Source organism: Salvelinus fontinalis, chromosome 25 (assembly GCF_029448725.1).
Source record: "Salvelinus fontinalis isolate EN_2023a chromosome 25, ASM2944872v1, whole genome shotgun sequence".
Classification (NCBI taxonomy): domain Eukaryota; kingdom Metazoa; phylum Chordata; class Actinopteri; order Salmoniformes; family Salmonidae; genus Salvelinus; species Salvelinus fontinalis.
In genome coordinates this window covers 33,965,266-33,990,619 of record NC_074689.1, presented here as the reverse complement: position 1 = coordinate 33,990,619, position 25,354 = coordinate 33,965,266, and the positions used below count along the sequence as shown (strand labels likewise).

Here is a 25,354-nt window from a genome sequence, read left to right as displayed (position 1 = left end):
TATTGTACAATCTGTGTGTCGCTTCATTGACCTGGGCTATTGTTTGTCTGAATTAAAGACCAGATTGATCTCAGTTTGTCAGTGTCAGAGTAGCCACTCATTTCTGTCATTTGTGTGGTATTAAAAAATGTTCCGTCAATGTCTTCTGTCATGTAAATGACGAATTGCATGAAATGCGTTTTTAAAAGGCCGATTTTTTTGGGCCCATGCAACAACAACAAAAATAATCTTGTGAGGAAATCCAAAAAATGCCTCTGCTCAATTAATAGCCTATGCCACATGGCAAACGTTAGTATGGCTTTATTTATAAAGAGTATTTTTCTTCAACAGTAAATTTAACACGCATCGAATTGCATCTTGGTGCACAGACTTGTTTACACCAAATGATTTGTGTGCCGGGAAAAGGGGGATAGAAAAATACATTAAAAAGCCTCGGGGTCAATGATTTCTTCATCCGGCCCTGGGCGTGCATGTGAAAAGAGGGGACCGTGTGGATATGAGCGTGCACATGGGGATCAATAGATATCTTACCAACTCCTCCTGGATGATAGAGGGGGAGAGAAAATAGAGAAAGACAGAGTGGGAAAGAGAGGCAATAAGAGAGAGAAAAGGGGAGAGAGAGAGAGGCAAGAATGAAGCTATAACTACTGCAGGGATACACAAACCTTTGTACTCCAAGAGAAAGATTGAGAGAGAGGGAGAGAGAGAGCGAGAGAGAGAGGGCTGTGGCGGTTATGACATTTTGTCAGCCGTTTGTCAAGCAAAAGACTGCCAGTCTTACGTTAATTGACTGTTATTTAACAAACATGTTTAGCATTTCCAGGCCTTCACGTATACAAGCTACAGGTGTGTGCCTTTGGAACATCTACAGTTTAAAAAGTCTAATAAATGCACACATTTGTTTATATCCCTGTTAGTGAGCATTTCTGCTTTGCCAAGAGAAGCCATCCACCTGACAGGTGATGCATATCAAGAAGCTGATTAAACAGCATGATCATTACACAGGTGCACCTTGACTGGGAATAAAGATCAACTCAGCAAAGAAAGAAACATCCTCTCACTGTCACTGTGTTTATTTTCAGCAAACTTAACATGGGGTAAATATTTGGATGAACATAAGATTCAACAACTGAGACATAAACTGAACAAGTTCCACAGACATGTGACTAACAGAAATTGAATAATGTGTCCCTGAACAAAGGGGGGGTCAAAATTGACAATTTCAGGAAACTTTTATTTCAGCTCATGAAACATCAGACCAACACTTTTACATGTTGCGTTCATATTTCTGTTCAGTGTATTTCAGAAGAACAGAATATGAGTTGGCCTACTGTATGTTATCTGGCTATGCACCATGCCATAGGCTGTAGACTTGTTCATTTAGCAGACAAGATATGCTTATAAGTCCCGTGCCATTATTATATATTATATGATTTTATAGTAAGTAATATAATAGTATCCCTGCAGCTGAATAAAATAGAAAGTATATTTTCCCATTCCTTAGTGAGTGTGCATATGAAGTGGCTATGTTGAGCGTAAAAGTGATAATTTGAAACAGGTCCTATACGTTATTTAGAGTTATTTGCTAACTTTATTTGTGAATGATACAAACCTTAGAATATCTTATAAATCCAAACATATATGGGCTGCATGATGCATCTGGCTATTGATGATTTGAGAAAGTCACAAACAATAAGCTTGCCTTCCATTCCTTGCCTCCGGCTGCTCACGCTGTTCTCTCATCAAGTGATCATATTTTCACCCATGAGACTATTATCAATTAAATGTTGTCTTTACTCGTATATTAAAAGTGGTTTCGATTTAGAATGGCCCATTATGAAATGGGCAGGAACAAGGACAGGTGGGAAAAAGACCACAACAGTATGCACTCGAATAACGAATGGAGGCCGATTTCTCGCCTGTTCGTTTTTCAATCATGCAGGCTATTCTGGTTATTTCACTCCAGGCATCAACCACTGTTTGAGGAGCATGCAGCTTCTCGCTGGGCGACAAGTGATATTCCTCCCAAACTGTATGCCATGGGCTCTCCAACCCTGTTCCTGCAGCTATCTAGTGCTCTATATGCCATGGGCTCTCTAACCCTGTTCCTGCAGCTATCTAGTGCTCTATATGCCATGGGCTCTCCAACCCCGTTCCTGCAGCTATCTAGTGCTCTATATGCCATGGGCTCTCCAACCCCGTTCCTGCAGCTATCTAGTGCTCTATATGCCATGGGCTCTCTAACCCCGTTCCTGCAGCTATCTAGTGCTCTATATGCCATGGGCTCTCTAACCCCGTTCCTGCAGCTATCTAGTGCTCTGTATGCCATGGGCTCTCCAACCCCGTTCCTGCAGCTATCTAGTGCTCTGTATGCCATGGGCTCTCCAACCCCGTTCCTGCAGCTATCTAGTGCTCTGTATGCCATGGGCTCTCCAACCCCGTTCCTGCAGCTATCTAGTGCTCTGTATGCCATGGGCTCTCCAACCCCGTTCCTGCAGCTATCTAGTGCTCTGTATGCCATGGGCTCTCCAACCCCGTTCCTGCAGCTATCTAGTGCTCTGTATGCCATGGGCTCTCCAACCCCGTTCCTGCAGCTATCTAGTGCTCTGTATGCCATGGGCTCTCCAACCCCGTTCCTGCAGCTATCTAGTGCTCTGTATGCCATGGGCTCTCCAACCCCGTTCCTGCAGCTATCTAGTGCTCTGTATGCCATGGGCTCTCCAACCCCGTTCCTGCAGCTATCTAGTGCTCTGTATGCCATGGGCTCTCCAACCCCGTTCCTGCAGCTATCTAGTGCTCTGTATGCCATGGGCTCTCCAACCCCGTTCCTGCAGCTATCTAGTGCTCTGTATGCCATGGGCTCTCCAACCCCGTTCCTGCAGCTATCTAGTGCTCTGTATGCCATGGGCTCTCCAACCCTGTTCCTGCAGCTATCTAGTGCTCTGTATGCCATGGGCTCTCCAACCCTGTTCCTGCAGCTATCTAGTGCTCTGTATGCCATGGGCTCTCCAACCCTGTTCCTGCAGCTATCTAGTGCTCTGTATGCCATGGGCTCTCCAACCCTGTTCCTGCAGCTATCTAATGCTTCTTTTGGGAAACCACGTGAAATATGTTGGGGAACATCAATAGTAGCTTGTTTCACAACGAAAAATATTTGATTAAACTGTTAACAGCCCCTCTCTCTGCACACTCGAGAACGGAATGAAGGAGAGAGGGGAGGAGATGGAAACGCATGGTGAGATATTCCGTAGTTAAAGGTAATGGGTCAATCTATTATGAAAATACCTTATTACTAGGCTATTAAAAATTAAATACATATTCACTATAGGCTGTAAGCTGCAAGCTACTGTAAGCTGCCCTGTACAATCAATGAACTAAAAGCATTGTCTAGGCCTATACATTCTCTCCCAGACTCATGGATAGAAAGTTTGGAGCATAGCACAAGGTAACCAGTCCATCCAGTATGCATACTAATAGATTCCACACTCAAAGCCGATAACTAGAATATGTTCAATTTAGGAGTATAGGCTAGACCAATTATGCACCAAAGACATCTTAAATCAGTAATATTTTAAATGTTTTTCTGCTGTGCGTAATATGCGATAGACCAGGGTTCTCCAACCTTTTATAGCACGAGAGCTACTTCAAAAAAATATAACATGTTGTGAGCTAATTATTTTTTTCTAGCTTTCAAATAGGCACCCTTCTCCCCTGCAAATCTTCCTCAGCTTCTTAGTGCGCTACTTTCTCTCCATAGTTTAACGATCCTTTTTGCTTACTTAATAACCCACAGCACATACCTCTCCAACTAAGTTGGAATGGTGTTTATTATGTTTTAATTACTCCTTGTTCATGCTACATAATCCCCTCCTTATGAATTAACATTATTAATCAGATATAATAATACAGGGTAGAGTTCAATTAATTATAGTTTTATCTAAATGTAGACATTGTTTAGTCATTATTCATAAAATTCCTAACAATAACCTTCTTGTGGTTTGACAGAAATACTTTCCCCAAAACATTCACAATTAAAGGTTAACTGTAAAGTAGGCTTAATTGGAAGAAGTATTTCATAAGTATATAATTTGTATATTATATGTTATTTGCAAACTTTACCATGAAATGAGCAGCAGCAGTACATAACCATCGCTAGACCAGCATATTAGATGGCACATTCCTCAATGGCTAGATGCACAAATAAAGGGCCAGATGTGCAATTAAAGGGCCAGATGTGCTATTAAAGGGGGAATTACACTCAATCTAAATCTGTTCTTTCAGACACCCAATAAATGGTCTTCTGATGAGATTTAATTGTTGTTATGGACTCAGAACATCCAATTTCATTGTTTCTGTGAGAAATTGTAAATTTGAGAGTAAAATAAAAAGGTTGAGTAATCCGTCCTCCGATACATGACCCACCAAACCGTGCTTCTTAACACCCGCCCGCTTAACCCGGAAGCCAGCTGCTCCAATGTGCTGTTCAACTGACGACCAAAGTCAGCTTGCAGGCGCCCGCCCTGCCACAAGGAGTCGCTAGAACGCGATGAGCCTAGTAAAGCCCCCCTGGCCAAACTCTCCCCTAGCCCGGATGTCACTGGGCCAATTGTGCGCCACCCTATGCGACTCCCGGTCACAGCCGGTTGTGACACAGCCTGGGATCGAACCCGGGTCTGTAGTGACGTGCGATGCAGTGCCTTAGACCGCTGCGCCACTCGGGAGGCACCATGAAGTGAGTTTTAAAAGGACAATACTGTCTTGATGATAAGTATTTTTGATGTGATTTTCGATTGCATTAGCATTGCTGTCAGAGTGGTTCTATGGACAACAGAGCCCTGAGAACCAGACCATTAGGACCTGATGGTCGTTAGTGAGTTGGGTACTAACAACGCATGTCCTGAGTGCACAAGAAGAGATTACCGTGACTCAATTTTACTGCCGTCATGACTCATGACTGCCGGTATGGTGGTAATACGATCACCTCAACAGCCCTAGATGGGGGGTGGAGAGTAAGTAAATACCTGAGTGGGTGAATGAGTGAAAGAGCTAGGAAGTGAATGGGTGAGAGAGATGGAGAAAGGGGGAGGAGAAATGCCACTAACCTCATCTACAGCTCTCTTATAGCTCTAAAGAGGTTGGAGAGAAACGCAGAGAAAGGAAAGAGGGAGACAATAAAAAAGGAATGTGGGAGGGACAGAGACGAGAAAAGATGAAAGAGAGATGAGACATGTATTGGTTAGTTCAGAGAAGAGAATGGGTTGTTTTTTCTCTGTGTGTCTGTACTTACCGCGGGCCTGCTAGGTCGTGTCAGCGTCACATCTCTGTTTTCTTCTTTGGTCTCCTGGGCCGGTGGCCCAGAACCCTCCGCTTGATTTGCCCCTGTCAACCAATCACATTCTGCTCACTAAATAGTCAACAAATCACATCTTCTCTCTGCCTGTATAGAGTGTTAAGGGTTGAAACATTTACAGGAACACACATGGGAATCTGTGTGTGGTGGTGTGTGTGTGTACCTCTTTCGTTGCTGCCCCCCTTGGAGGAAGGGGTAGAGGAGCTGGAGGAGCTGCCACTGCTCTTCCTCTTCAGGGGAGTTTCCATTGGGACATCAGTCCTCCGCAGGTCTGGGTTACTACAGCAACACACACAAACAACATTAAACTGCCTGATTCACAAAGGAACATGGAGTGTGTGTATAGTATGTGTGTGTGTGTGAGTACCTGGCCCGTATCAGGTGTGCTCCAGCTTTAGGAGCAAGGCCCGCAGGCCCATTCCCAGGAGAGTTCTTCCTGACCAGGGCTGGAGAGATAGACGTGGTCCTCTGGGGCACCTACACACACACACAAGTTTGTTTTACTATCCTTGTGAGGACCAAACAATTGATTCCCCGTCAAAACCCTATTTTCTCTAACCACTAACCCTGAACCCAATTCTAATCCTAAAATAGCCTTTTTCTTGTGGGGACCGGCAAAATGTCCCCACTTGTCTGAATTTTACAATCTTTGTGAGGACTTCTAGTCCCCACAAGAATAGTAAAAAAAAATTAAAAAACACACACTGAGAACCAATAAAAATCAGTTAGAAAAGGTCTAAGTGGGACACATTCTGTATTCTCAATCGCAAACTAAGTTTGCTAAACTGTATGTACAGTTGAAGTCGGAAGTTTACATACACCTTAGCCAAATACATTTAAACTCAGTTTCACAATTCCTGACATTTAATCCAAGTAAAAATTCCCTGTCTTAGGTCAGGTAGGAACACCACTTTATTTTAAGAATGTGAAATGTCAGAATAATAGTAGCGAGAATGATTTATTTCAGCTTTTATTTCTTTCATCACATTCCCAGTGGGTCAGAAGTTTACATACACTCAATTAGTATTTGTTAGCGTTGCCTTAAATTGTTTAACTTGGGTCAAACGTTTCAGGTAGCCTTCCACAAGCTTCCCACAATAAGTTGGGTGAATTTTGGCCCATTCCTCCTGACAGAGCTGGTGTAACCGAGTCAGGTTTGTAGGCCTCCTTGCTCGCACACGCTATTTAAGTTCTTCCCACAAATGTTCTATAAGATTGAGGTTAGGGCTTTGTGATGGCCACTCCAATACCTTGACTTTGTTGCCATTTTGCCACAACTTTGGAAGTATGCTTGGGGTCATTGTCCATTTGGAAGACCCATTTGCGACCAAGCTTTAACTTCCCGACTGATGGCTTGAGATGTTGCTTCAATATATCCACATAATTTTTCTACCTCATGATGCCATCTATTTTGTGAAGTGCATCAGTCCCTCTTGCAGCAAAACACCCCCACAACATGATGCTGCCACCCCCGTGCTTCACGGTTGGGATGGTGTTCTTCGGCTTGCAAGCCGCCTCCTTTTTCCTTCAAACATAACGATGGTCATTATGGCCCAACAGTTCTATTTTTGTTTCATCAGACAAGAGGACATTTCTCCAAAAAGTACGATCTTTGTCCCCATGTGCAGTTGCAAACCGTAGTCTGGCTTTTTTATGGCGGTTTTGAAGCAGTGGCTTCTTCCTTGCTGAGTGGCCTTTCAGGTTATGTCGATATAGGACTAATTTTACAGTGGATATAAATACTTTTGTACCCGTTTCCTCCAGCATCTTCACAGGGTTCTTTGCTGTTGTTCTGGGATTGATTTGCACTTTTCACACCAAAGTACATTCATCTCTAGGAGACAGAACGCGTCTCCTTCCTGACCGGTATGGCGGCTGCGTGGTCCCATGGTGTTTATACTTGATTACTATTGTTTGTACAGATGAACGTGGTACCTTCAGCCATTTGGAAATTGCTCCCATGGATGAACCAGACTTGGGAGGGTCTACAATTTTTTTTCTGAGGTCTTGGCTGATTTATTCTGATTTTCCCATGATGTCAAGCAAAGAGGCACTGAGTTTGAAGGTAGGCCTTGAAATACATCCACAGGTACACCTCCAATTGACTCAAATTATGTCAATTAGCCTATCAGAAGCTTATAAAGCCATGACATAATTTCCTGTAATTTTCCAAGCTGTTTAAAGGCACAGTATATGTATATGTAAACTTAGTATATGTAAACTTCTGACCCACTGGAATTGTGATACAGTGAAATAAACTGGTCTGTAAACAATTGTTGGAAAAAATTACTTGTGTCATGCACAAAGTAGATGTCCTAACCAACCTGCCAAAACGATAGTTTGTTAACAAGAAATTTGTGGAGTGGTTGAAAAATGAGTTTTAATGACTCCAACCTAAGTGTATATAAACTTCTGACTTCAACTCTACATAGTGATTTGAGATAAACAATCGTAAGGTGCCCCAAAAGTTGAGACATTGCATTCCAGCCACAAACAAACAGACATTGTCATGCAGACCTTAGGAGGTAGGTCTAGGTCCGTTCGTAGCCAGGAGCTGCGGTCCAGTTTGTCGAGGGGGGGAGCGAGGCGGGGGAGAGGTATAGAAGGAGGGGTGTCTGAGGTAGGGTCAGAGTTCTGGCGGGGCATGGGGGGGCGGCCGGAGGATGGGGAGGGGGACAGGCCTGTGACCCCTGCAGGGTCGTGGAGAGACTGGGACCCAGACAGACCATGGGACTTCACCTGCACCAGGTGGGCCATCTGACAAGACCAGACCAGGACCAGATCATAACAGACCAGAGGAGCAGGTTCGTACATCAGCACCAGGCAGGTAGAGGAGCAGGTTCATACATCAGCACCAGGCAGGTAGAGGAGCAGGTTCATACATCAGCACCAGGCAGGTAGAGGAGCAGGTTCGTACATCAGCACCAGGCAGGTAGAGGAGCAGGTTCATACATCAGCACCAGGCAGGTAGAGGAGCAGGTTCATACATCAGCACCAGGCAGGTAGAGGAGCAGGTTCATACATCAGCACCAGGCAGGTAGAGGAGCAGGTTCATACATCAGGACCAGGCAGGTAGAGGAGCAGGTTCATACATCAGGACCAGGCAGGTAGAGGAGCAGGTTCATACATCAGCACCAGGCAGGTAGAGGAGCGGGTGTAGAGGAGGAAGAGAGGAGGAGCCGGAGGAGAGGGGAAGGAGGTAAGGAAAGTATTGGGGGAGGGGAGAGGGGAAAGAGGCACGGAAAGTAGAGGGGGAGGGGAAGGACGTACGGAAAGTAGAGGGGGAGGGGGAGGGGAAGGAGGTACGGAAAGTAGAGGGAGAGGGGAGAGGGGAAGGAGGTACGGAAAGTAGAGGGAGAGGGGAGAGGGGAAGGAGGTACGGAAAGTAGAGGGAGAGGGGAGAGGGTAAGGAGGTAAGGAAAGTAGAGGGGGAGGGGAGATGGGAAGGATGTAAGGAAAGTAGAGGGGGAGGGGAGAGGGGAAGGAGGTAAGGAAAGTAGAGGGGGAGGGGAAGGAAAAATGAAAGGAGGAGAAACAAACATCATAAAGGGTAAACGTGCACCTACATATACTGTACACATGCACCCACACACTTCCACTCCCCCACACACACACACCTGTGGTTCTACGGGGCGGTGCATGGGGGGTGTTCGGGCCTGCTGTATGCCCCCGCTGCTGAACGACTCTGAGCGGGGGGGCAGGGATGGATCAGAGATACGGTTGGACACTTTATGTTGCAGCGCTGGAGAACTCTGTCTGTTTAGCTTGGAACGCTCTTCTACCTGCCACACACACACCCACCCGCACATACAAACGCACACAAAGTTAGAGCACAATCATTTATATTGGCCGTCAGTGACAGATTTTTCAATGTATGTTTGTGTGTCTTGTGTGACGTGTGTCAAACCTCCAGTTTTCCCTCAGAGCCGTTACCATGGAGGAGAAGCCTAGAGACAAACCTGGCTACAGTGTGCATGTGTGTGTGTACGTGCCGGTGTGTGTGTGTGTGTGTGTACCGGTGTATGTACTGGTGTACGTGTGTCCATAGGGAAGCAGATACACCCATGTGTGTTGACAGATATAGCCACGGCTGGCCTACATCAGCCCACAGTGGCCACCGGGGGGCAAGCCTGGTGGTGTGTGTGGCCTGGATCTAGGCTAAATCAGGAGCTGCAGTGTGGCCCTGAGAGAAGCCTGGTGCCTGAACATGAAGCAGACTAAAACATTCAGTTTGAAGAGCTGAGATTCTGAAGGAGACCGATCAGTCGGGTGTAAAGACTAGAGGAAGAGAGAGACGGAAGGGGTTCATGGCACAGTTACAGACGATAATCTAGAAATGACAAGTCTGTCAGTCTCTGAAAGTACATCTATCTCCATTCTAAAAGATGCCAGGCACCATTCCAGAACGTAGAGAGGGAAAAAAGTTGTTGTAGAAAACACCAGCCACCATTCTAGAACATAGAACATTCCAGGCAGGGTTTTTTTCAGGAGTGCGTCTCCTGGTGCAAGGGACGAGAAAATGGTTAATAGGGACAGGAGAGTCACGTCCAGAAGAAAGGAGGTTAGGAAAAGAGAGAGCTTCCCCAGACACACCAGTCGAGTAATGTTAGTCCACCTCTGGAGAGAGAGGGGGAGGAAGTGTGTTAGACAAACAGGAAGTGGGTATGTCTCCCTGACTGACCAGTCGACCTGGACTCCTCCCCCTAGACTCCTGGACTCTTCCCTCAGGGCTCCTCCTTCTGGCCTCGGGATGATGCAGGATTGGATAAGAGGAGTCAGGGGCAGGATCAGAGGCGCAGGACACATGTATACACGGAACAGTCACATTATTGCCTTCTGTTTGGAGGAGCCTCTCCCTGGAGTGACTTGATTGGGCAGGGTAGGAGGGGGGGCGGGGGCGGGGTTTGTAACCAGGGAGCAGGAGGAGGTGTGATAGGCTGGCGTCTCCAGGCAGGTTAAAGGAGTGGTGCTTCTTGGGAGGAATACGAGGGGAGTTACTCTGGGCTCGACGCATCACCTAGAGACAGGGGGCGTCATACAGAACATCACACACACATACAGGTGGACATACTGTCAGTTCACACACATACTACCATGGCAGAACCTGAAAAAAACTTTTCAACCACATAAACCAGTAGAGGATCTGTCCATGACGGAGACGCTGTGTGTGTCTGAGGAAGAGAGAGACGTTGTCAGATATCTTAACGTTCAGACATAGCAACGCTACAGGGCTCCACTTCTTCAGAAAAAATGCTTTTGGAAGTGAGAAAGAGAAAGAGAGATCATTGTAGGAGACCATGTCAATGTTGCAAACTATACTGCTGGTGTAACCACATGAACTGAACCCATGTACAAGTGCTGTGTGTATCAACAGTACCTCCTTGGCCCAGGCAGGTTTGTCGTTATTGGGGGCTGTGTCTTTGTAGTGGTACAGCTGTTTGGTGTCTTGTGGCCGTGGCTCCTGCTGCTGCTGCTGTAAGGACACCAGGTAGGCTCTCTCCTGCTGCAGCTGTCTCTGGAGACGCTCCGCCTGCCGCTGCTCCTCCATCTGCTTACGCTTGTACTCCTGTAGTTACACACACACACGGTTTACAAGGGGAGGAACGCAATGACACAATGTATATACGCTGGCGCCACAAGAGAGCTATGGGGTTGTTGTGGAGGCAACACGGAGATGTGGAGTAGAGAGCTATGGGGTTGCTGTGGAGGCTACACAGAGATGTGGAGTAGGAGTAGAGAGCTATGGGGTTGTTGTGGAGGCTACACGGAGATGTGGAGTAGGAGTAGAGAGCTATGGGGTTGCTGTGGAGGCTACACAGAGATGTGGAGTAGAGAGCTATGGGGTTGCTGTGGAGGCTACACGGATATGTGGAGTAGAGAGCTATGGGGTTGCTGTGGAGGCTACACAGAGATGTGGAGTAGAGAGCTATGGGGTTGTTGTGGAGGCTACACAGAGATGTGGAGTAGGAGTAGAGAGCTATGGGGTTGCTGTGGAGGCTACACGGAGATGTGGAGTAGGAGTAGAGAGCTATGGGGTTGCTGTGGAGGCTACACGGAGATGTGGAGTAGGAGTAGAGAGCTATGGGGTTGCTGTGGAGGCTACACGGAGATGTGGAGTAGAGAGCTATGGGGTTGCTGTGGAGGCTACACAGAGATGTGGAGTAGAGAGCTATGGGGTTGTTGTGGAGGCTACACGGAGATGTGGAGTAGAGAGCTATGGGGTTGCTGTGGAGGCTACACGGAGATGTGGAGTAGAGAGCTATGGGGTTGCTGTGGAGGCTACACGGAGATGTGGAGTAGAGAGCTATGGGGTTGTTGTGGAGGCTACACGGAGATGTGGAGTAGGAGTAGAGAGCTATGGGGTTGCTGTGGAGGCTACACGGAGATGTGGAGTAGAGAGCTATGGGGTTGCTGTGGAGGCTACACAGAGATGTGGAGTAGGAGTAGAGAGCTATGGGGTTGCTGTGGAGGCTACAGAGATGTGGAGTAGGAGTAGAGAGCTATGGGGTTGCTGTGGAGGCTACACGGAGATGTGGAGTAGAGAGCTATGGGGTTGTTGTGGAGGCTACACGGAGATGTGGAGTAGAGAGCTATGGGGTTGCTGTGGAGGCTACACAGAGATGTGGAGTAGAGAGCTATGGGGTTGTTGTGGAGGCTACACGGAGATGTGGAGTAGAGAGCTATGGGGTTGTTGTGGAGGCTACACGGAGATGTGGAGTAGAGAGCTATGGGGTTGCTGTGGAGGCTACACGGAGATGTGGAGTAGAGAGCTATGGGGTTGCTGTGGAGGCTACACGGAGATGTGGAGTAGAGAGCTATGGGGTTGTTGTGGAGGCTACACAGAGATGTGGAGTAGGAGTAGAGAGCTATGGGGTTGCTGTGGAGGCTACACGGAGATGTGGAGTAGAGAGCTATGGGGTTGCTGTGGAGGCTACACAGAGATGTGGAGTAGGAGTAGAGAGCTATGGGGTTGTTGTGGAGGCTACACGGAGATGTGGAGTAGAGAGCTATGGGGTTGCTGTGGAGGCTACACGGAGATGTGGAGTAGAGAGCTATGGGGTTGTTGTGGAGGCTACACAGAGATGTGGAGTAGGAGTAGAGAGCTATGGGGTTGCTGTGGAGGCTACACAGAGATGTGGAGTAGGAGTAGAGAGCTATGGGGTTGCTGTGGAGGCTACACGGAGATGTGGAGTAGGAGTAGAGAGCTATGGGGTTGCTGTGGAGGCTACACAGAGATGTGGAGTAGGAGTAGAGAGCTATGGGGTTGCTGTGGAGGCTACACGGAGATGTGGAGTAGAGAGCTATGGGGTTGTTGTGGAGGCTACACGGAGATGTGGAGTAGGAGTAGAGAGCTATGGGGTTGCTGTGGAGGCTACACAGAGATGTGGAGTAGGAGTAGAGAGCTATGGGGTTGTTGTGGAGGCTACACGGAGATGTGGAGTAGGAGTAGAGAGCGATGGGGTTGCTGTGGAGGCTACACAGAGATGTGGAGTAGAGAGCTATGGGGTTGCTGTGGAGGCTACACGGAGATGTGGAGTAGAGAGCTATGGGGTTGCTGTGGAGGCTACACAGAGATGTGGAGTAGAGAGCTATGGGGTTGTTGTGGAGGCTACACAGAGATGTGGAGTAGGAGTAGAGAGCTATGGGGTTGCTGTGGAGGCTACACGGAGATGTGGAGTAGGAGTAGAGAGCTATGGGGTTGCTGTGGAGGCTACACGGAGATGTGGAGTAGGAGTAGAGAGCTATGGGGTTGCTGTGGAGGCTACACGGAGATGTGGAGTAGAGAGCTATGGGGTTGTTGTGGAGGCTACACAGAGATGTGGAGTAGAGAGCTATGGGGTTGTTGTGGAGGCTACACGGAGATGTGGAGTAGGAGCAGAGAGCTATGGGGTTGTTGTGGAGGCTACACAGAGATGTGGAGTAGGAGTAGAAAGCTATGGGGTTGCTGTGGAGGCTACACGGAGATGTGGAGTAGAGAGCTATGGGGTTGCTGTGGAGGCTACACGGAGATGTGGAGTAGAGAGCTATGGGGTTGTTGTGGAGGCTACACGGAGATGTGGAGTAGGAGTAGAGAGCTATGGGGTTGCTGTGGAGGCTACACGGAGATGTGGAGTAGAGAGCTATGGGGTTGCTGTGGAGGCTACACAGAGATGTGGAGTAGGAGTAGAGAGCTATGGGGTTGCTGTGGAGGCTACACAGAGATGTGGAGTAGGAGTAGAGAGCTATGGGGTTGCTGTGGAGGCTACACGGAGATGTGGAGTAGAGAGCTATGGGGTTGTTGTGGAGGCTACACGGAGATGTGGAGTAGAGAGCTATGGGGTTGCTGTGGAGGCTACACAGAGATGTGGAGTAGAGAGCTATGGGGTTGTTGTGGAGGCTACACGGAGATGTGGAGTAGAGAGCTATGGGGTTGTTGTGGAGGCTACACGGAGATGTGGAGTAGAGAGCTATGGGGTTGCTGTGGAGGCTACACGGAGATGTGGAGTAGAGAGCTATGGGGTTGCTGTGGAGGCTACACGGAGATGTGGAGTAGAGAGCTATGGGGTTGTTGTGGAGGCTACACAGAGATGTGGAGTAGGAGTAGAGAGCTATGGGGTTGCTGTGGAGGCTACACGGAGATGTGGAGTAGAGAGCTATGGGGTTGCTGTGGAGGCTACACAGAGATGTGGAGTAGGAGTAGAGAGCTATGGGGTTGTTGTGGAGGCTACACGGAGATGTGGAGTAGAGAGCTATGGGGTTGCTGTGGAGGCTACACGGAGATGTGGAGTAGAGAGCTATGGGGTTGTTGTGGAGGCTACACAGAGATGTGGAGTAGGAGTAGAGAGCTATGGGGTTGCTGTGGAGGCTACACAGAGATGTGGAGTAGGAGTAGAGAGCTATGGGGTTGCTGTGGAGGCTACACGGAGATGTGGAGTAGGAGTAGAGAGCTATGGGGTTGCTGTGGAGGCTACACAGAGATGTGGAGTAGGAGTAGAGAGCTATGGGGTTGCTGTGGAGGCTACACGGAGATGTGGAGTAGGAGTAGAGAGCTATGGGGTTGCTGTGGAGGCTACACAGAGATGTGGAGTAGGAGTAGAGAGCTATGGGGTTGCTGTGGAGGCTACACGGAGATGTGGAGTAGAGAGCTATGGGGTTGTTGTGGAGGCTACACAGAGATGTGGAGTAGGAGTAGAGAGCTATGGGGTTGCTGTGGAGGCTACACAGAGATGTGGAGTAGGAGTAGAGAGCTATGGGGTTGCTGTGGAGGCTACACAGAGATGTGGAGTAGGAGTAGAGAGCTATGGGGTTGCTGTGGAGGCTACACGGAGATGTGGAGTAGAGAGCTATGGGGTTGTTGTGGAGGCTACACGGAGATGTGGAGTAGAGAGCTTTGGGGTTGCTGTGGAGGCTACACAGAGATGTGGAGTAGAGAGCTATGGGGTTGCTGTGGACGCTACACGGAGATGTGGAGTAGAGAGCTATGGGGTTGCTGTGGAGGCTACACGGAGATGTGGAGTAGGAGTAGAAAGCTATGGGGTTGTTGTGGAGGCTACACGGAGATGTGGAGTAGGAGTAGAGAGCTATGGGGTTGCTGTGGAGGCTACACAGAGATGTGGAGTAGAGAGCTATGGGGTTGCTGTGGAGGCTACACAGAGATGTGGAGTAGGAGTAGAGAGCTATGGGGTTGCTGTGGAGGCTACACGGAGATGTGGAGTAGAGAGCTATGGGGTTGCTGTGGAGGCTACACAGAGATGTGGAGTAGAGAGCTATGGGGTTGCTGTGGAGGCTACACAGAGATGTGGAGTAGAGAGCTATGGGGTTGCTGTGGAGGCTACACAGAGATGTGGAGTAGAGAGCTATGGGGTTGCTGTGGAGGCTACACGGAGATGTGGAGTAGAGAGCTATGGGGTTGCTGTGGAGGCTACACGGAGATGTGGAGTAGGAGTAGAGAGCTAGATAGCCATAGTGAAGAAGTGGCATGTCTAGAGGGAGGCCCACGGCCCTGTCGTAAGTGGAAGAGTTGAGCTCGTCTTCATCACCATCCATGATGAGCCTGTCCTGCACTGCTACTCCCTAGATGAACTTTCCTTATCCCCTTCCCCATAATATTTTACTATAAATGCCGTTAATAAATGTTTTAGGTTAAATTGATTTGTCTTAGACAGTTTTTCAAACAAGCTTTGCAGTCTGAGTTGCGTCCTGCTCAATTTTTCACCTGCCTCGACTGGTGTTGAACCATTCTAATTATATTGGAAAAAATCCACCTCGCATTGATTAAGGTTCAAAATGTTATGGCTCCCCTAAACTGGGTCTGTGCCCCACCTTGGCCACCCCATTTAAAATGTTCTGGACACGCCACTGAGTGAAGGGTTAGCAGTGATAGGCTGAGGACTAAGGGATGAGAGACCAAGGGTGAGAGGTTACCATCAGTAGAGCCTGCTCCTGGAGTAGTTGTTGCTGTAGAATCTCCAGCTGTCTTTGCTCCTCCTCCAGCTGCCTACGGATATACTCCTAACCAATCACAGGCCAGATAGCCAGGATATCAGCCAATCAGAGCAGTAGGAGAGCAGCCATGTAAGTCATCAGAGCAGTCGGAGGATGCAGAAATAGAGTGACGTGGTGAGAGGAGGAGAAAGGAGAGAAAAGAAGAGGGACAAAGAAAGAGTGAGAGGTTGTACACGGACAGATTAAGGAGAAGATTTTCTGAAAGAGAGAAAGAACCAGCAGTAAAGATTAAAACCAACATAGAAGAGAGGAGACGTGGTAAGAGAGGGAGAAAAGGGAGAAAAGAGAGAGGGTGAGAGAGAGCAGTAAGAAAAGAAAATGGCATTACCAAAAAAAGAGACTTAGTATTTAGTATTGAATCAAGTGTGTAAGATAGAAAAACAAGATGTTTTAGAGACTGAGAATTACACGGAGTGAAAGAGAAACATTAGTGAAACAGAACCATCCGGATCCTTGACCCAGACCCTTCCTACACCTGGCCTGGGACATGTAGCTTCATAACACCTAAATGTCAGCCTCATGACTGGTCTATGTTAAGTCTATATCTGGTCTGCAAAAGAGCTCTGGCAGAATGGGGTGAATCCTAGTTGATGTGTGTATTTAATGTGTGTGTGTGTGTGTGTGTGTTTGAGAGAGAGAGCAAGAGAGAGGGTGTGTGCGCACCTGAGTGTTACCTGTGTGTGTACCTGTTCTCTCTCCGCGTGCCTCCTCTCCTCATCTCTCCGTAGTTGTTCCATCTCTTCATAGCGTCTCCTTTGTTCTCTCTCCTGTTGCTTCCTCATCTCACGTTCCCTACGCTGTTGCTGTTGGAGAAAGAGAGAGATGGAGGGAGTGAGAGAGACAGAGAGAGACAGACAGAGAATGAATGAATGGTATAGGGTCAGCATCTTTTTATATATGTTTTCAAAGCTGGCACCAGATATGTTATCAAGCTGAGCTATGCTGGAAAATGCAACGTGAACAGAAAGGATCTGAGTTAGCAGAGTACGGTTCAGGTGCGCATCATAGATCATGCTGCTCTTCCCAACAGCGCTCTACCTCCTCCAGTCTCCTCCTCTGTTCTTTCTGCTCCTCTATGCGTTTCTGCCGCTCTGCCAACAGGAGGCGTTTGTGTTCCTCATTCTGCTGTTGCTCCAACTGCTGCCTCCTCAGAGCCTCAGAACGCTCCTTATTGGCTAGCTGCAGCCGCAGGAAGTCCCGCCTCAACGTCGACTCCCCAGGGATGTTGATGATGGAGCTGGACAAGGACGAATGAGAGAAGAGATAGGAGAGGGAAGGTTGATGAGCGTAAATCTCATTTGGAAGCAAAAAGGCATGCACACACCAGCGCATGTAGGCACAAGCTCAGAAAAAAACCACAACAACCCTACCTTGGCTCCCCCATGTCCCGTTCCTCCTCCTCTTCCTCACTGCCACTGTACTCATACTCTGTCTCATCTGTAACACACGGTTAGAAACACACACATTAAGCAGTTACAAACACACGTCAATGGCAGACAGAGTGGGATCTGAGCCCTTTGTTGTATGTCTCACCCCTCTCTCCGCGTTTCTTCTTGGTTCTGTCGATGTGGTCCTTCAGCTGGATGCGGATCTGTCGTTCGTTGGGCAGCTCTCTGATGAAGGGGTGCTTCAACAGCTGTTCTGTGTTGGGTCTCTGACCATGACTCTTCACCAAGCAACTCTCAATGAACGACTGGAACTTCTTAGACCTGAACGCACACAGTGACAACATAGTGAATGCTTGTGTGAATGTGTGTGTGTGTGTGTGTGTGTGTGTTTTTGGTAACTCACCACTTCTTGGACTTGAGTCTGGGGGCGGGGTTCCTGGGGATCAGGAAGAGAGCCCTCATTGGGTGCATGTCACACAGTGCTGCAGAGAGGAAAAGAAAGGGTTAACACCAGAGCTTTGACACAAACACACACAATACCCATCTCAAGATACCCCAATAACAAACCACAACACCTCCAACCAACGCACACAACGTCTGATAGTGTCTAATGTCACGGTGTTGTGCCAGCCTGTGTTGTGGTTGGCGCTGGTACTTACGCGGTGCTCCTTCTGCCATCTCTATAGCCGTAATACCCAGAGACCACAGATCACTCTGAGAGAGAGAGAGAGAGAGAGAGAGAGAGAGAGAGAGAGAGAGAGAGAAGTTAGGAGGGACGGAGGAGATAAACCCTGAAACAAACACAGTCATATACACACACAGTCTGCTACGGTACCTTGAAGTCGTAGGTGGCCTCAGGGTTTTCGTCGCAGGCGATGACTTCAGGAGCCATCCAATAGGGCGTTCCTATAAACGTGTTCCTCCTCCCCACAGTACGGTCCAACTGAGCACTCACACCGAAGTCCACTGGAACACACACACACACGTTTAAACAGTTTGCTTGCTGTCTGTCTGCCTGTCTGTCTGCCTGCCTGCAAGTCTGTCTCACCCAATTTGACCTCTGCGTTCTCTGTCAGCAGGACGTTCTGACCCTTGATGTCTCTGTGGATGACCTTGTGTTGGTGGAGATGGGTCAGACCCTAGCAATAGAGAGAAATAGAGGTTGGTAATTAGAAGACATTATTTCAGTAGGTCTCATTCCAAATGTGTTGATTGCATTAGTTCTATATAGAGGGTGGTACCCTGAGGATCTCTCTGCAGATGTAGGCAGTCCACTCCTCCTTCAGAGAGTTCCCCTTGGTGTTCTTAATCAGATCTGTCACCGAGCCCGCCCCACAGAACTCCATCACCAACTACAGAGACACAGATAGACACAGAAAGAGACACAGAGAGATGAACACACACCAAACTGAACAGAACTGACAGTCATGCACACAGTCATGCACACATGCAAACACGTACGTACCCATAGCTGGTCGTCGATACCAGGTGGGTTCTTCTTGACGAAGGCACCGTAGTAGGTAGCAATGTTACGATGGTGGCTGTATTTCTTCAACATGTTGATCTCTGCTTTAATCTCCTCTTCCTCATCCTGGAACACACACACACACACACCTTTTAGTGATACAAACACAGATGAAAACAATTTGGGATAGCTTTCTTTATATTTGTGTGTGTGTGTGCGCACGTGCGTGCATGTGACTTACGCCAGTGACGTCCATAACTTTGATCGCCGCAAGCTGGCCTGTTTTGACATGCCGACCCTGAAAGAGAGAGAGAGAGAATCTGAAATAAACCAGTTTTGCCAACATTACCATCCTGTAATCTGTGTGTTTTGGTCCCAGAGCCACAGCCTGTCACCCAGCTCTCAGCCTGTCACCCAGCTCTCAGCCTGACCAAGATGGCTGACCGCCAGCAGGCCGACACAAACGCCTGCCTCTGATGCGCCTTGACAAGGCTCCATCTAGATCTGCTGTATATCAGCTGCCAGCAGAGGCAGCTACTTTACAGCAGGGAAGTTAAATAATACAAAAACATCACGTAAGATAAGATGCGGATTGAATGTTTGCCTTTATAGTGAGGAAGAATTCCCACATCACTGCCATAACACATAGAAACACTTCCTCATGGTAGCCTAGCAACAGGCCTGGCACGTTGTTTAGTCACAGGGATTTTTACACTGTGGTCCAGACAGACAGACATGTGAGCTGGGGTTACAACACACACAAACACCGTATCTGTTTCCTAGTATTGCATCAGACACACAACGTATTTGACAGGCAGAGAAGCTGAACCAAACTGTTAAAAGTCACTCTTCTGTTCTCGACAAGGTGTTGAAAGAGTTCCACAGAGATGCTGACCCATGTTGACTTCCACAGTTGTGTCAAGTTGGCTGGATGTCCTTTGGGTGTTGGACCAATCTTGATACACACGGGAAACTGTAGAGTGTGAAAAATCCAGCAACCGGTGCGCCGAGCACCTATTTCCATACCCCCGTTCAAAGGCACAATCTTTAGTCTTGCCCATTCACCATCTGAATGGCACACATACACAATCCATGTCTGAATTGTCTCAAGGCTTAAAAACCTTTCTTTAACCTGTCCCTTCCCCTTCATCTACACTGACTGAAGTGGATATTACAAGTGAAATGAATAAGGCATCACCTGGATTTACCTGGTCAGTCAATGTCATGGAAAGAGCAGGCATTCCTAATGTTTTGTACACTCAGTGTATAACACAGAGAAAATAATACTTGAATCAATAGACATCGAAATGGATAAAACAGAATTGAACTGGATAGAGCGGTAATTTTTATTTATTTTATATTTCACCTTTATTTAACCAGGTAGGCAAATTGAGAACACGTTCTCATTTACAATTGCGACCTGTGTGTGTGTGTAGCGGTATGTATGTGTGTGTGTAGGGATATGTGTGTGTGGAGAGAAAAGGACAGAATACTCCCTTTATTAGGTGTCCTGAGGCATAAAAACACTCATTGGTTCAGACATGCCTCGCATTCCTGATCTGTTGGAGTACATTTACTCTACTGATGTGTGTGAGAGAGAGTGAGTGAGTGAGTGAGTGAGTGAGTGAGTGAGTGAGTGAGTGAGTGAGTGAGTGAGTGAGTGAGTAAGTGAGTGAGTGAGTGAGTGAGTGAGTGAGTGAGTGAGTGAGAGAGAGAGAGAGAGAGACAGAGAGAGAGACAGAGAGAGAGAGAGAGAGAGAGAGAGAGAGAGAGAGAGAGAGAGACAGAGAGAGACAGAGACAGAGACAGAGACAGAGACAGAGACAGAGACAGAGACAGAGACAGAGAGAGAGAGAGAGACAGAGAGAGAGACAGAGAGAGACAGAGAGAGACAGAGAGAGACAGAGAGAGACAGAGAGAGACAGAGAGAGACAGAGAGAGACAGAGAGAGACAGAGAGAGACAGAGAGAGACAGAGACAGACAGACAGACAGACAGACAGACAGACAGACAGACAGAGAGACAGAGAGACAGAGAGACAGAGAGACAGAGAGACAGAGAGACAGACAGACAGAGAGACAGAGAGACAGACAGACAGAGAGACAGACAGAGAGACAGACAGACAGAGAGACAGACATGGAGACATGGAGACATGGAGACATGGAGACATGGAGACATGGAGACATGGAGACATGGAGACATGGAGACATGGAGACATGGAGACATGGAGACATGGAGACATAGAGGAAGAGAGAAGGACTGAAGGGGCTATGAGACCTACAAATGTGTCTTCCATTGAAAAGATAGGTAACATGGAAACAAATAGGCCTACAGCTTCACACAAACCTACCCATCTCTGTATGACAAACAGTGTGCAACAGACTCCCTGTACAGCCAACCCTGGCTGTAATCCCACAAGTTAGTTTACAACAAGTGCATCTGAGCGATTTGACGTGAAAAGTCACTGGCAGAGAAAGCAAATACTTTTGGGGCAGCAAGTAGCCTTGTGGTTTGAGCGTTGGGCCAGTAACCGAAAGGTTGCAAGATCAAATCCCCGAGCTGACAAGGTAAAAAACAGTCGTTCTGCCCCTGAACAAGGCAGCTAACCCACTGTTCCTAGGCCGTCATTGTAAATAAGAATTTGTTCTTAACTGACTTGCCTAGTTAAATAAAGGTATATATTTTTTTAAAGTGCAACCGAGTGCATCGATACCTGGGCCCTGTCCAAAAACAACCCCTAGCACCAAACCCATTGTTTCTTGGAGATTGAAGAGGTAAGAAATACTAGCTACACTTTGTCTTTTCAGATCTACATAAGTGCTTGGGTTTAGGGGCCAGGGGCCCTGAAGTGAAAAACATGTCGGCAAATAAAACTCATCAGCTCTCAGCTCCTCACTGTTAAGCTCTAACAGGTCAGTGGAAGGTGGCACCACAAAGTTTGTAAACCCACAGGTGCAACATCGCAATACTTCCGGCAAAGCAGACAAAACAGTGGTTTGAGAAGTCAATGAGAGAAGTGAAAAAGTCTTCCTTAGTTACTAATTTTCTCAATTTCCACACTCCAAAAGATACCGCTAATTTGTATGTACCCTACCGGTCAAAAGTTTTAGAACAATTACTCATTCAAGGGTTTTTCTTTATTTTTACTATTTTCTACATAGTAGAATAATAGCGAAGACGTCAAAACTATGAAATAACACATATGGAATCATGCAGTAACTAAAAAAGTGTTAAACAAACCAAAATATATTTTATATTTGAGATTCTTCAAAGTAGTCACCCTTTTCCTTGATGACAGCGTTGCACACTCTTGGCATTCTCTCTACCAGCTTCACCTGGAATGCTTTTCCAACAGTCTTGAAGGAGTTCCCACATATGCTGAGCACTTGTTGGCTGCTTTTCCTTCACTCTGCGGTCCGACTCATCTCAAACCATCTCAATTTGGTTTAGGTCGGGGGATTGTGGAGGCCAGGTCATCTGATGCAGCACTCCATCACTCTCCTTCTTGGTAATATAGCCCTTACACAGCCTGGAGGTGTGTTTGGGTGATTGTCCTGTTCAAAAACAAATGATAGTCCCACTAAGTCCCACTAAGCGCAAACCAGATGGGATAGTGTATCGCTGCAGAATTCTGTGGTAGCCATACTACACTGCTAAAAAAAATAAAGGGAACACTTAAACAACACAATGTAACTCCAAGTCAATCACACTTCTGTGAAATCAAACTGTCCACTTAGGAAGCAACACTGATTGACAATAAATTTCACATGCTGTTGTGCAAATGGAATAGACAACAGGTGGAAATTATAGGCAATTAGCAAGACACCCCCCAAAACAGGAGTGATTCTGCAGGTGGTGACCACAGACCACTTCTCAGTTCCTATGCTTCCTGGCTGATGTTTTGGTCACTTTTGAATGCTGGCGGTGCTCTCACTCTAATGGTAGCATGAGACGGAGTCTACAACCCACACAATTGGCTCAGGTAGTGCAGTTCATCCAGGATGGCACATCAATGCGAACTGTGGCAAAAAGGTTTGCTGTGTCTGTCAGTGTAGTGTCCAGAGCATGCAGGCGCTACCAGGAGACAGGCCAGTACATCAGGAGACGTGGAGGAGGCCGTAGGAGGGCAACAACCCAGCAGCAGGACCGCTACCTCCGCCTTTGTGCAAGGAGGTGCACTGCCAGAGCCCTGCAAAATGACCTCCAGCAGGCCACAAATGTGCATGTGTCTGCTCAAACGGTCAGAAACAGACTCCATGAGGGTGGTATGAGGGCCCGACGTCCACAGGTGGGGGTTGTGCTTACAGCCCAACACCGTGCAGGACGTTTGGCATTTGCCAGAGAACACCAAGATTGGCAAATTCTCCACTGGCGCCCTGTGCTCTTCACAGATGAAAGCAGGTTCACACTGAGCACATGAGCACATGTGACAGACGTGACAGAGTCTGGAGACGCCGTGGAGAACGTTCTGCTGCCTGCAACATCCTCCAGCATGACCGGTTTGGCGATGGGTCAGTCATGGTGTGGGGTGGCATTTCTTTGTGGGGCCGCACAGCCCTCCATGTGCTCGCCAGAGGTAGCCTGACTGCCATTAGGTACCGAGATGAGATCCTCAGACCCCTTGTGAGACCATATGCTGACACATGCACATTTGTGGCCTGCTGGAGGTCATTTTGCAGGGCTCTGGCAGTGCACCTCCTTGCACTAAGGCGGAGGTACCGGTCCTGCTGCTGGGTTGTTGCCCTCCTACGGCCTCCTCCACGTCTCCTGATGTACTGGCCTGTCTCCTGGTAGCGCCTGCATGCTCTGGACACTACACTGACAGACACAGCAAACCTTTTTGCCACAGTTCGCATTGATGTGCCATCCTGGATGAACTGCACTACCTGAGCCACTTGTGTGGGTTGTAGACTCCGTCTCATGCTACCACTAGAGTGAGAGCACCGCCAGCATTCAAAAGTGACCAAAACATCAGCCAGGAAGCATAGGAACTGAGAAGTGGTCTGTGGTCACCACCTGGAGAATCACTCCTGTTTTGGGGGGTGTCTTGCTAATTGCCTATAATTTCCACCTTTTGTCTATTCCATTTGCACAACAGCATGTGAAATTTATTGTCAGTGTTGCTTCCTAAGTGGACAGTTTGATTTCACAGAAGTGTGATTGACTTGGAGTTACATTGTGTTGTTTAAGTGTTCCCTTTATTTTTTTGAGCAGTGTATTTAAGAGTGCCTTGATTTCTAAATAAATCACAGACAGAGTCACCAGCAAAGCACCCCCACACCATAACACCACCTCCTCCATGCTTACGGTGGGAAATACACATGCGGAGATCATCCGTTCACCCACACTGTGTCTCACAAAGACACGGCGGTTGGAACCAAAAATCTCAAATTTGGACTCCAGACCAAAGGACAAATTTCCACTGGTTTAATGTCCATTACTCGTGTTTCTTGGCCCAAGCAAGTCTCTTCTTATTATTGGTGTCCTTTAGTTGTGGTTTCTGTGCAGCAATTCGACCATGAAGGCCTGATTCACACAGTCTTCTCTGAACAGTTGATGTTGAAATGTGTCTGTTACTTGAACTGTGAAGCATTTATTTGGGCTGCAATTTCTGAGGCTGGTAACTCTAATGAACTTATCTTCTACAGCAGAGGTAACTCTGGGTCTTCCTTTCCTGTGGCGGTCCTCGTGAGAGCCAGTTTCATCATTGCGCTCAATGGTTTTTGGGACAGCACTTGAAAAAACTTTAGAATCTCTTGAAATGCTCCGTATTGACTGACCTTCATGTCTTAAAGTAATGATGGACTGTCGTTTCTCTTTGCTTGTTTTAGCTGTTCTTGCCATAATATGGACTTTGTCTTTTACCAAATAGGGCTTCTTCTGTATACAAACCCTACCTTGTCACAACACAACTGATTGGCTCAAACGCATTAAGAAGGAAAGAAATTCCACAAATTAACTTTTAAGAAGGCACACCTGTTAATTGAAATGCATTCCAGGTGACTACCTCATGAAGCTGGTAGAGAGAATGCCAAGAGTGTGCAAAGCTGTCATCAGTGAAAAGGGTGGCTATTTGAAGAGTCTCAAATATAAAATATATTTTGGTTTGATTCACACTTTTTTGGTTAATACATGATTCCACATGTGTTATTTAATAGTTTTGATGTCTTCACTATTATTCTACAATGGAGAAAATAGTCTAAATAAAGAAAAACCCTTGAATGAGTAGGCGTTCTAAAACTTTTGTTTAGTATAGCATAGTACGTGCATCCTTCATGATATGAGGAATATGAGGAAAATGCAAGCAAACACACATACAGACACACACAGCATTGCCATGGTCATGTTGGGGCTTGATCCAGGTACTGCAGGTAAGATCATGTTGTGTAATGACCTGCCTATAATGAGCCGCTCATCTAACCCAGGAAGACTAAAGGCTGTCAAAACACACACACACACAATGGCAGAACCCGCTTCTGCTGTTACCTCTAATATTATTCAACCGTGTGTGTGTGCAGGCTGTGTGTGTCAGCATAAGGCTGCAGGACAGACAGCTTAACATATTGACGTGAGACGACCGTTAGACCAGATAACGTGTTTCTACTAGAGGTCAGCATGGCCGATTAATTAGGGCCAATGAATTAGGGCCGATTTCAAGTTTTCATAC

General features: G+C 47.4%; 1 protein-coding gene across 11 annotated transcripts in view; it reads right to left on the bottom strand.

Moving 5' to 3' along the window:
- LOC129823215 (TRAF2 and NCK-interacting protein kinase-like) overlaps positions 1–25,354 on the bottom strand; it is a 69,570-nt gene that overhangs the window by 30,358 nt on the left and 13,858 nt on the right. For 3 of the 11 annotated variants that reach the window (XM_055882083.1, XM_055882076.1, XM_055882081.1), the window contains exons 3-21: positions 18,930–18,986; positions 18,689–18,814; positions 18,465–18,575; positions 18,272–18,362; positions 18,059–18,189; positions 17,883–17,937; positions 17,627–17,705; positions 17,369–17,544; positions 17,206–17,272; positions 16,874–17,072; positions 16,510–16,638; positions 15,755–15,841; positions 10,728–10,916; positions 8,968–9,132; positions 7,868–8,107; positions 5,718–5,827; positions 5,514–5,629; positions 5,288–5,379; positions 5,103–5,126 (exon numbers count right to left, since the gene is read on the bottom strand). In XM_055882083.1, the coding sequence (XP_055738058.1) occupies positions 5,103–5,126; positions 5,288–5,379; positions 5,514–5,629; positions 5,718–5,827; positions 7,868–8,107; positions 8,968–9,132; positions 10,728–10,916; positions 15,755–15,841; positions 16,510–16,638; positions 16,874–17,072; positions 17,206–17,272; positions 17,369–17,544; positions 17,627–17,705; positions 17,883–17,937; positions 18,059–18,189; positions 18,272–18,362; positions 18,465–18,575; positions 18,689–18,814; positions 18,930–18,986 (2,244 nt within the window). Of the gene's footprint in view, positions 1–5,102; positions 5,127–5,287; positions 5,380–5,513; positions 5,630–5,717; positions 5,828–7,867; positions 8,108–8,967; positions 9,133–10,031; positions 10,368–10,727; positions 10,917–15,754; positions 15,842–16,509; positions 16,639–16,873; positions 17,073–17,205; positions 17,273–17,368; positions 17,545–17,626; positions 17,706–17,882; positions 17,938–18,058; positions 18,190–18,271; positions 18,363–18,464; positions 18,576–18,688; positions 18,815–18,929; positions 18,987–25,354 lie in introns of all 11 variants that reach the window. The other 8 variants (XM_055882084.1, XM_055882077.1, XM_055882078.1 and 5 more) reach the window with 8 other exon arrangements.